Genomic DNA, 12,023 nt, shown 5'->3' with positions numbered 1-12,023 from the left:
CATTGTCTTTAAGGTAGTAATACTCAAGTATAAAAACATTCCATTCAACAACAAACAAATTTATAGCCAATTATAGCAAAAACCAAGCAAATTTCAATAATTTGACCTTCAATGTCAAGGTCATTGGTGAGTGAAGGTCACGGTCAATTTTGTTTCCCTTAAGATCTTGTCTAACGGACAGATGTGTCCCAGTATGAAAGCAATTGAAAAGTAAGCAACAAAGTAATAGCCAATTATGTCAAAAAAGTAAAATTTACAACAAAGGTAAAGTCATTCATGAGTCAAGATCACTTTAATCTAGTCCTCGTTAAGGTCTTGTCCAAAGGGCTATTGTATTCAAGTATGAATAAAACATTAAGAAATAAGACAATAATGACCAACAAATGCAACAGACGACATGATTAGCAATAGGTTAAGATTTTTCTTCAAAAATGTTTTGTAAATAAAAAAAATCAACAGTATAGAGACAAATTAATATCTAAATGTAGTTTCCCGGCCAATGTCGAAGACAAATTTGAAATATACTGCTTTATATATGAAAATGTGAATTAATGTTTTATGATTTCAGTTTAACATAGCAATAACAGACAATAATGAAGTTCACACAGAAGCCAAAAAAGTTGTGTCAAATCAGACGTCAACACTTGCACAGAATGTCTGTGTGGAGATCTCACTTAGGACTGCCGATGGTGATACGATGGTGCTTGAACTTTGGTACATAAGTCTGGATATAAATCAGTGTGATATAAGTGCTAAAATGTCACAGACAGGTTATTCTAGGATGAGCATAGCATTAAAATCATTATTAAATGTTTCTAGAGTTACACCTGCTTACAAACTCTCTCGAAGGCAGACAAGCAGTGACTACATAATTTGCTATAGAATATATCTTGGCGAACCACAGTTTTATATTCTTGGTGAGAACCATCAAAAATCAAAAGTAGGGTCTGTGCCAACTCCATATGGGACCATAGGAATTCATTTAGGCTACAGAACAAAGTTGTTGATATCTCCACAGAACACTACAAAAGAGGTGCCATTTGAGGTGAAGGACGATCATTTTAAACAAGATAGTAGTCCTGTAAGACCAACAACACCAAAACCTTGTGTATCTGGTTACAGAAGGTAGCATAATTTTCACAAAACCTTTTGTTAATATTGAAAATATATTTTTCAAATCAAATTACATGTATAAAGTATAAACTAGAATTTAAAAATCAATACAATACAATATCTTCGCTTGAAATGTATTAAGCAATGGATCCAAAATATGAATAAATTAGCATAACAGTTCCCTATTAAAGAAAATGTAATTGAGTTGAAAATAAAAAAAAACTTAATTTTTTCAAGATATGCAAAATTGATACTTGAAGTCATATATCCGATGTTATCCTTCTTTATGGTTTTATCTTTCTTTATATATCTTTACTGCATTGATTTGATACTTGTTAATGTATTTTAGGCAAAGCACTTGTGATTCAGACTCTACAGGTCAGAGTGAGGAATCATGTACAACAACATTTTCTACTAGTCCCTGTGGTGAGCCTCTAAGAACTAAAGGAAGTCCCGCCTCTCATCATCAGTCGCAGCCAATAAAGATCAACATACAGGGCAGTTCTCCTGTGACTGACAAGTTCCCTGATTTAAGGCCACAGAGGTACATACTTTATAAGAATTAAAAACACACAGGGTTCTCATTGACACTTATTTTTTAGCTTGACTATTCGAAGAATATGAGAGCTATTGTAGTCGCCCCGGCGTTGGCGTCAGCGTCCGCGTCTGCGTTGGTTAAAGTTTTTTGTAAATTCAAATATCTCAATTATTACTTGAGATATTCAATTGAAACTTACAATACTTATTTATAGTAACAATGTACATCAGATTGACAAGTTGGATAACTCTGCCTACAATATTGACAGAATTATGCTCCTTTTTAACTTAGAAATTTTGGTTAAAGTTTTTTGTAAAGTCAAATATCTCAATTTTTGCTTGAGATATTCAATTGAAACTTTCAATACTTATTTATAATAACAATGTACATCAGATTGACAAGTTGGATAACTCTACCTACAATATTTTCAGAATTATGTCCCTTTTTAACTTAGAAATTTTGGTTAAAGATTTTTGTAAAGTCAAATATCTCAATTATTGCTTGATATTTTCAATTTAACCTTACAATACTTATTTATAGTAACAATGTATATCAGTTTGCAAAATCGCATAACTCTGCCTGCAATATTTGCAGAATTATTTGTTTTGAAACTTAGAAATTTTGGTTAAAGGTCTTCAAAGATATTTACTTGAAACTTTACACATGTACTTAGGGTCATAATTGGAAAGTCATAATTGTTGTATGTCACTGACCAAGTTCCATAACTCCACTCGCATTAAGGCTGATTCAACTGCCCTTTTCTACTTAGTCTCTTGGTTAATGTTTACATGCAAGTTTTACATATCTCAAATAACTATTAAAGATATTTATTTAAAACTTCGCATATGCATTTAGAATCATAATTGTAGGTCACTGACCAAGATCCATAATTATATCTTGCATTTAGGCTGATTTTTCTCCCCTTTTTCAACTTATAAATTCATGGTGAAGTTTTGCTTGTAAGCTGTTATGTCCATAACTACTGAAGAGTTTGTGCCTTTTTGGGACATTTTTATGCATTCATAATAATAAAGCAGTGATTTACTTGATAAAATATCTTAATAACAAGCCTAAAATTGTACCTTTTTCAGTCAATTTTACGTATTCATAGGTAATTAGCATTATTATACTCAATAAAATACCCTTGTGACAATTTTTGGATAGTCAGTATTGGCTTGACTATTCAAAAATTGTCACAAGGGTGAGTATAATAATGCTAATTACTGACTAAGAATTTACGTTCAAGTTGCATACCACCTCAGATATTTTCCTATTCCATTGACATATCGCTTTGAAACAAGTTGAAATTTTATGCACTTCTTTGAGAGCATACTAGGACTCTCCTGAAGACCTATAGCCATAACATGGATTTAAAGAAAAATTTGGCCCTTTTGTTAATTTAGAAAATGTTACATTATCAAGGCTCTTTTAATATCAAACACTTAGAATAGTCGAGCATTCTGTCCTACTGACAGCTTTTATTATTGATAAAAATTCATTATTATGATAAGAATTTATCAATTCTTTATGGATATAAACTAGCTTAAGCTGCATATTTCATAGCTGAGTAATGTTTTTCTTAGATTCACTAAATTTGATCAGATATCCTTAGAAATGGGAAGTTTCAATGATGATGCATATTTCTAAGACAATTTTCTTTACAAGCTACCAGGTAAATGATTTATGGCTATAAATTGCAAACACAATAATTTCCATGTTATGAGATTAAGACATTGGTATTGATATTCTTGATATCATATATTTATATCTAAAAATAACACTAAATAAGCTGTGATGTTGTGTTATTCATTTTACTAAGTGGTTAAAGGTTTTTCACTTCAAATAACTTGGCTCTCACCGAATACTGCTAGAGACTTTGGTTTCTTTCATGTGAGGAAGATTACCAGCTCTGTGGTTCTACTCTACTAGTGCCAGCATATGCTGAGGGGCACCTGAGGTCTTCCCTCCACTACTAAAGCTAGAAGGTTGTCATATGACCTCTACTGTGTCTGTGCCTGACTTAAGGTATTAGCACCCTAATGCATTACCTCCGCGTTGAAGAGTATTCAAATAGGCTAGAACTACTGTTTACTACATTGAAAATGAGGGCCATGGGTTCAATCCCCAGAAGGGTCAACTTTTTTTTTCTTTCTTTTTTTCTTTAACATTATTTATGTATCTCTCATGTCCCATTTAGAAAGAAAAAAGTGTTTAATTTTGATTTTTAATTTATATAGGTATTTATTAGCTAAATCATGCTAAATCTAGTAATAAATATGATACCTGATATTTCAAAGTGTAATATAATCAAAACTAGACGGTAAAAGTATTTCATATTTTACAAGATCAACCAATATACTTTTTTTTAAAAAATTTAGGGAAACTTTGAAAAACAGGCACTCATTTGGGTACATTTTAAGAATTTTTTTAATTAGGCTCCCTAAGTAGAAAATGGTCAGACACGTGGTAAAATGGGTGGGGTAGGGTAACATTTTTATACAGATTTCATAAATTTTACGTAGAAACCATAATTTTGCTTATGTGGATTGTTAGCTTAATGGTACTATTTGTTTCTTACCAAAATTAATTGGAAAACATTTTTCATTAGAAGTTATTGCAGATTATTTAAAGGTTCCTCATTTTAAAAAAGGGCCCTCATAACATCTTAGCTTGAGTTCAGAAAAGTGGCCATAACTTGATTTCCGTACGGTAAACTTTGTTTAAATTTTGCATACAGGTGTACTTTAAGGTATACATCTGACCTATGATGTCAATTTTTTAGTTCCTTATATTGCCCATTAGGGTCCTAATACCTTAAAGCCAACCCCCACTTCTGAGTTCTCCCATGTTATTTATTTAAAATCAGACCAAAGACTTTTTTATTAATAAGAACCATGCAAGGTTCAATTCACACTATTATATATGTGAATAAAGTGAAGTCCAAAATGAGTTAGTTAATCAAAAAAAAATATACATGTATAAAGTATTTACAATTTTATTGTAAACAAAACAAATTGTAGTGACCCATGAAAGGAGATGTCAAGGTCAAAATGTGAAAAGATTAGATATTGAGTGGATTGATTAAGCTAAGTTCATCAGACTGACATTTTATCAACACAATCAAATTATGTTACATTGTACATTGATGCAGTGTTGATTAATTTTCTACTTTCCTTTTACATTCCTGTAAATCATATTTCTTTAATTGTACACAAATGTATGTGCATCAATTACAGTGCTCCAGAAAAGCCTTTCACATACCAAGATTGTCATAGAGTTGGAGCATTTGTTCAACATTTTACAGACAATAAACACAACAGCGATGATGATGTGCCGTTCCTATCTCTCTTACAGCAGGTCAAACTTGATAGGTATGTTTACACTGACCACTTTAAAGATCTTAAAAAGAATTGTACCATTGAATGCTTGGAAAAAATTGCTTCTCTATGCCCGTGTGTATGTATGCTTTACTGAAATGAATCTATCTTACTAAACTTGAAAGTGTTGGCTATTTAGTTTAAGCATTTTGATATTAAAAATGCTTTAGCTGAGATAGATAATTCCTCTTTACAAAGTTTTATTGACTTGAGTAAGGGGGATGTTTCTTAATAATACATGTACTCAGAGCTTTACTTTTGTAGGAAGACATATGTTTATGTATTTTATTCCTCAAAGTATTGATTTAAACTGCTTTAAGGTGGTGTACAATTAAAACCACGAACTTTTACTGCTGAAGTTTCTTATATCTAGGAATCTGCATTGTTGCACTTAGTCATGTATTCAGTGGAAAATCCGAGGTCTAGTCGATATAGTTGCTTAATAAGGCTTGCTTGTTTAAATGCTTGACATAGGTTTGGATTTAAATCTTGAAAGAATTGTGATTTTTAATATTTTGTAATAATAAAGCTATCCAACTAGTGTATGGAAGGTTGGTGGTCATATTCTCGTATCAGCTAATGTACAAGATGAAAAAATAATACATAAAAACTTGAATTACAGACAAGACAAGGACAAGACAGATGGTACAAAGTTAGAGGCATCGAAAGTCACGTCCAGCTCGAAAACTGAAAGTTCACGGGAAACAAGTGAGTCTGCGCTAAGCGAGTCCAAAACAAGTACCAGTAGCCAGGTGTCAGCACCAGATGACTTTGTTATGGTGGAGTTGGTAAGTTTCTCAGACAATTTTACTTTCTGAAAATAAAAGTGAAACTCCTTCATAATGATTAGGGAGAGGAAACTTTCTTTGTCACACTTGATGACATATTACATGTGTAAATGTACAAAATATACAAAATGAAAGTGTGCTTCGTCAATTAATAATATCTTGCTTTTTTAGAAGATTTCTTTTCTGAAATGAGATCTGATGAATTGTTCATCACTCAACAGTCTTCTTTTTAAATAAAAATAAAGTCCATACATTCTTCGATATAAAAAGATGTTACAAAAAGATATTTCATTCTTACTTTAGAAAACACCATTTGCTGGAGCAGATGCCAATAGTGATTTAGGACGGTTTTATCGAGAATGTCAGAGTGCACCGGCATTGACAAACTGTGACGAGGAGCAGTCAGTACCGGAAGCTTTGGAGCAGTTAACTAACCAGCTAGAATCATTTGAGACTCATATGAAAGACTTTGATAACTTTGTGTCAGAACTGAATATTGACAATGAATCTATGGGTTTTGAAGCTAAAGCTGTTTTTGAAACGTGAAACTGTGAAAGATATGGGTTTACTGGTTTGTAATACAGGGTTGCTTTCTCTTACATTTCATTCTTGTAGGTCTTTTGTCATTTTCTGGAAGGGAAATGAGATGAATAAGTAAAATAACAGCAAAAAATACAGTATTGTTTTATAATAAAACACTTTGGGTATGTGCGTTTTTTTTAACTTGTATGATGAAATCTTCAGTGGTTATATTTATCGGTACATTTCAAAATTCCATACCACAAAATGCATTTATAAGAAATATTATAGTACCTGTACATGTACTTCGAAAATTACTTTGGTCCATTTCCACAGTAAGATTATTTATAATAAGTCAATAGAAAGTTTATGTAAGGAAAGACAACTCTGTAAGGTTGTGTTTAATTTAGTCAACATGGATGAATATGTGCTGCATTTGAAAGGGATTGAACACATTTTGGTGCTCTGCACTTCTGTATTAAAAGAATATTGATCCCATTTTTCTTCCTTTAGAGCTGTAATGTTGAAGTATTTTAATATAAAAGAAGGAACATGTGTTATATGTTATATGTAATCAAGTTTTTGACCCATAACTTACATTATTTTAACAATTGTATTTTTCATTCTGTTTTGTATAAAGAAAAAAGTTTTTTTCATATCCAGTATTTCTGTTCATTTTGTTTGATGTGATAAAGAAAAGTTTATCATGGGATCTTTATTATTTGGGTTTTGAATCCAAAAATGACTTTTTTGTAGTTGAAATGTTGTGTTTTACTCTTTCCTTATCGAAGCATAGTTTTAAAATACAATGTACATAAAATTGCAGTACGTTATTAATTTAATTTTGCAAACTTCATGTTATCAGATTTATTATTTCATGAACCAATATAATGCAAATCTGATAAAAACAAACACATTCTGTAGATATCCTCAGTTGATTATCCAGTCAGATTATAGATTATTATTATCGTACTTTCATGTGTTATGGATGTTTTATATTTCCTTAATAAAAAACAAGTCTCACCTCTGAAACATTTTAAGTAAAGTAAAACAGCAAATGTTTTATGATAAAGATCGCTGGCTCGATCTCTCCTATAAATGTTTTATACGAGTTAAGTTGATTTATGTGGATAAGTTCACGGTGTCTTGGCAGAATAAATGTATTCTGTTTTATGAAAGCTACCGTTAATAAGTGGATTTTTTTGTTTGTTTTTGTTTGAAGCTGTGATAAAAAGAGGAAGTACTACACCATCATGAAGAATTTACTTGACATGAAAAAATAGTAAGGTATAATTTAGATTTTGCTTGGTTATGTCTTCCGTATGAAAATATTGATCTGAAGAAAGCTCTTTAAATAGAAATGTGCATGTTATAATGTAATTATTTGCTTGCTAATATTTGTAAGATAAGTGCAGAATAAATTATGAATGTGCTGTACACATTTTGGTATAGAACTACATGTTCATGTAATTAATGAACTGCTAGATTTTCTCTGTGTGACCAGATTCTGTTTCTTCATTTACATTTTTTTGTTAAAGTAAAATATGTTTCATGTATGAAAATTTGGGATGTAGTTTCAAAGAATTTCAGTTAAAGAGGGGGCTATCAGATAGGGAATGTCAAGATTAGTGGTTTTGTTGAATACAATTTATGCTATAAAATGACCAATTTTAAAGTTCTGAAAGTTAAGGGTTGCCATGTGGCACTTTGGCTATTATAATTCATAGTAAAAAAATAAAAAAGATTGAATAATTGATTAAGAATAGCAAAAAATTTGTCTAAATTTCTCTTTGATATTATTAGAGAAACAGAATTTGCGCATTATAAAACTAACTGTTTTCGTACAAGTGATTTTTCATTTATCAGATTTTTTATGACACTATATAATGATTTATCATAATGCCACCAAATTTGTAAATAAATGTTTTTTTTATATAGAACCAGTCCTTGAGGTTGTAAAATTAATGCAAGCTTATGAATAGATAATATCAAACCAAGTCCACAAGTGTCAAATAATTTTGTTTCACTGAATTTGAGTGATCTCCCTTATCCCATATTTTCATACATAAGACTTGAAATGTAATAAATATCTTAGTTCGGAATTGACAAAGTTATTAATACTCCTTTAGTATTAGTTATTTGTGAAATTTAATTTAATATATATCTTATTCATTTTCATAATTATTACATTGTTTTGTAAACCTCTGATCATTATGTATTAGTTACAATCATATCTGAAAAGGTTATTGAAGTGATTCATTTTTTTCCATCACCTGAAATAATACTTAAGTAAATTAATGTTATTTTGTCATAAAGTTTTTGTATCAACCCGTTAATTTTACTATCATCATTTTTAAACTAAATTTTTTCTTAATCTATGTTAATTAAATGACTAAAGACTTAGTTAACATATTTTTTTGCTGTTCTTTACTTAATTCTGGTTGCTTTTAAAGTGATAGATTTATCAACCCTATTTTGATCAAACGGAAGCTTTTCCTTTATTTAATATTTTTTTTCATTGGTTTATCTAAAAATTATTCCATTTTAGAAACTTGATTTTCATAAATTCATGCTTTGTTTATCCAGAATTTGTCAACAAATTTCTTTAACAACCCATCACTTCATATACACTTTGTTTTATCTCTGTTACTTTGTTTTATCTCTATACTCTCTATAATGTTCAAAAGTCATTATGTAGAGTTTAAAAAATGTTGAAAGATAATCTTTGTAAAAGTAAGCCTTGCATATATCTTATTGTAAGCTACATTCATTTACTTTGCATGATACCTGTGAGATGTTGTATGTGATAAAATCTCATGTTTATTCTCTTAAATAAATTACATGAAACATGCATAATAGTCTATGTGTTATTCCTTTGTTTTAGATTTACAAAATGTCGAGTTACAAGTGACTTTGAAGTTTCTGACAATTGTGGCTGTTTAACAGTACAAAAAGTTCAGCACCCCTGCCGTTTTAACTTGTTATTCTCGACTTTTCGCTTAGCGGGGTCACGGGGCGAAAACACGAATGGCACAAATCAGCCACCATACATAAAGCTGAACATTTACATGTCACATAATTTTCTATAGTGAGTTGATCTTAACACAGTGAAGAACATTTGGCGACAAACCAGCTTTTGTTATAATTCTTTAATTTTGCTTGACTTTGCAATAATTGGCTTAAATAAGAATAAAAATGATAATAATACTCTTTATTTAACAAGAATAACTTATTAAGACAATACATCAAAGCATCAAAGAAAACATATATAATGCAAAATTTTATTTTTAACAATTGTAGACTTGAAAAATTTCTTATTTCTAAAGGAAAAGTATTCTAGAACTTCATACAAGCATAATAATAAGTATGTTTCAAATGATATGTTTTAGGTCGTTTATACATTGCGTCTTTTATTCTGTGATGATCTTAGTAAATACGTTTTATTCTGAAGTAACAGGATAAGATCTGACATATGCTGGTTTTAATTAATTCATTGCTTTAAACACCACAATCCCGAAAAATATATACATCTAGGTGGAAAAAATAAGCATTTCAGTTTTAACACATTTTAGGAGAATTGGTTTTAACAGTTATATTTTAAAAAATTCTGGCTGTTATTTTTTGTTTTTGTAATTTCAATATTCTATTTTGCCTGATTTGTTATATTCGGACCTACTCTTCCTTAGGAGAGTAATTCGGACCAAATAATAGATCCAAAATCAAGATCAAAAGTTATAAAAAATAACACATATGACAAAACCAACATGTTGAATTCCGTAAATATATCCTTGTCCTTCAAATGAAATTGATTATTAAGGACCATGTATGAAATTCATCAGAAATTGCCATAACTTAATTTACAGACTTGATTCATACTTTAACCAATAAATGACATTTATGATGACACTGACCTGTAATCATTGCATTTTGCTTAAGTTAATAGATTTAATAGGTTTACTTCATTTTTAGACAAAACAGTACTTATGACACAACTGACATTACGATTAACTTAAAAGTGTCCTTGACCTTTGAACCACCTTGATCATCAAGGTCAAATTATTAAATTTAGCTTTAATAGTCCTAACTTAATTATGAATAATGATGGAAAAATGTGAAACATACTTGGTCTAAACATTTTTTATAACAACATCAACATGAAGTAAATAACCTTTTGTTAAATATAGAATTCTTATTTTTTACCAGACATTATGTTTCCTTAAACAATTCTTCCTACAATATTCTATCTCCAATGTGTTAGACTTTCGAAATAAGAAAATGTTGAGTATATAGTCCCCATTTGGCAGTGACTTGTTTTTGACAACATTCAGAGAATATAAAGGCATCATATATAAGGACTTACAAATACGAGAATGAACTAGACAATTAAACAGGCCCTTTTGATCATTGTTGTTGTTGTTTTACCACTGAAAACAAATCTGATGTATCATTTCCTAGCAGACTATAAAAAAGGAGCAGAATTATAACCATTAATGGACAAAATCCACAAGAAAATGATAAAGGCTATGAAGCTAAATCTCTAATGAATTATTTAAATAAAATCTATAAACAGTTAGGTTGTTTCCATATTGTTGTGGTTGATTCTTGAAACAGTTGAAACAGAATATCTTTGCTATTTAAGAAACATGAATATTGCATTATTTTGTTAACAAATTAAAATGTTCTACAGCAAAATATTATGCTGCTATTTGTTGCAGAATTTTGAATGCAAATTTTAATTTGTGACGCTTTTTGTTATTATATGCTTTAAATTATATATGGACTAGGCGATCATGAACTTGAGTCAAACGTTTTTTCTGTAACTTAGCTAAAAATGTGCAATAAACGCAGTTTGATCATTTTTTAAATTATGACGGATTATTAAAAAAAACTAAAAATCTATCATTAATTATTATTAATCAGATCATGTGTTATTTTACGAAACATAATGCCTTTTAAGAAAGGTCAAACATGGATTTCATTATGCTAAAATAATGGTTTAAGAGAATGTTAGAAGAAAACAGAAAAAAAATTCTTTTTTTTATAAAAGTATCCATATGTTACTAAAGTACTAGTTTGACCATACAAAATACTAAATCGCTTTAACTTTTTCCCTTTTTGTCAGAGGGGCAAGAAAATAAAAAAGTGGTTTAGGTTTAAATTTGGGAGATTTAGTTTTAAACCCTTTAAAATTTCTATGAAAATAAAACCAAAATTTTAAAAAATTTTTGAAAAAATTTGGGGAAAAGAAAGGGATTTCCAGGGGAGAATTTGGCCTTTTAAAAAAACATTTTTTAGATAAAAAGGGGGAATTTTTGTTTTAAATCTTTGGGGAAGCAAAAAAGAAACAAAAAAAAGTTTTTTCTTTTGTGAAAGGCCCCTAAAAAAAATTTAAAATTTTTAAAAGAGGGCCGGGGTCATGGAAAAAAAACCAAAAAAAATGGGTTTTTTCACCAGCAAAGGGGCCCAAAACCAGCCTGCGCCTTTTGCGCAGTCTGGGTCAGGATCCATTTGCTGTTTTCGCTTACATACCCTATAAACAAGTAAAAGAAACTGATAGCGAACAAGCATGAATCCTGATCAGACTGCGCGGCGGCGCAGGCTGGTCTGGATCCATGCTGGTCGCAAACCCATTATGTTGGTTTTGTCGTGACACGGCTCATATGTACATGAATTTACTTCACTCAAAAA

General features: G+C 30.2%; 1 protein-coding gene across 1 annotated transcript; it reads left to right on the top strand.

Annotated features, from left to right (window-relative positions):
- Positions 1 to 562: 562 nt before the first annotated feature.
- Positions 563 to 8,649, top strand: LOC132719992 (autophagy-related protein 13-like; the record flags this gene model as incomplete). The annotated part of the gene is made up of 5 exons (XM_060703967.1): positions 563 to 1,125; positions 1,463 to 1,657; positions 4,888 to 5,022; positions 5,651 to 5,816; positions 6,120 to 8,649. Coding segments are annotated over 5 exons (1,302 nt in total), but the record flags the coding sequence as incomplete, so codon positions are not given.
- Positions 8,650 to 12,023: the final 3,374 nt, after the last annotated feature.

The sequence above is a fragment of the Ruditapes philippinarum genome, unplaced genomic scaffold (assembly GCF_026571515.1).
Source record: "Ruditapes philippinarum isolate M1 unplaced genomic scaffold, ASM2657151v2 ctg9807_1_1_1_1, whole genome shotgun sequence".
Lineage (NCBI taxonomy): Eukaryota > Metazoa > Mollusca > Bivalvia > Venerida > Veneridae > Ruditapes > Ruditapes philippinarum.
This window is presented reverse-complemented; position numbering and strand designations above follow the sequence as displayed.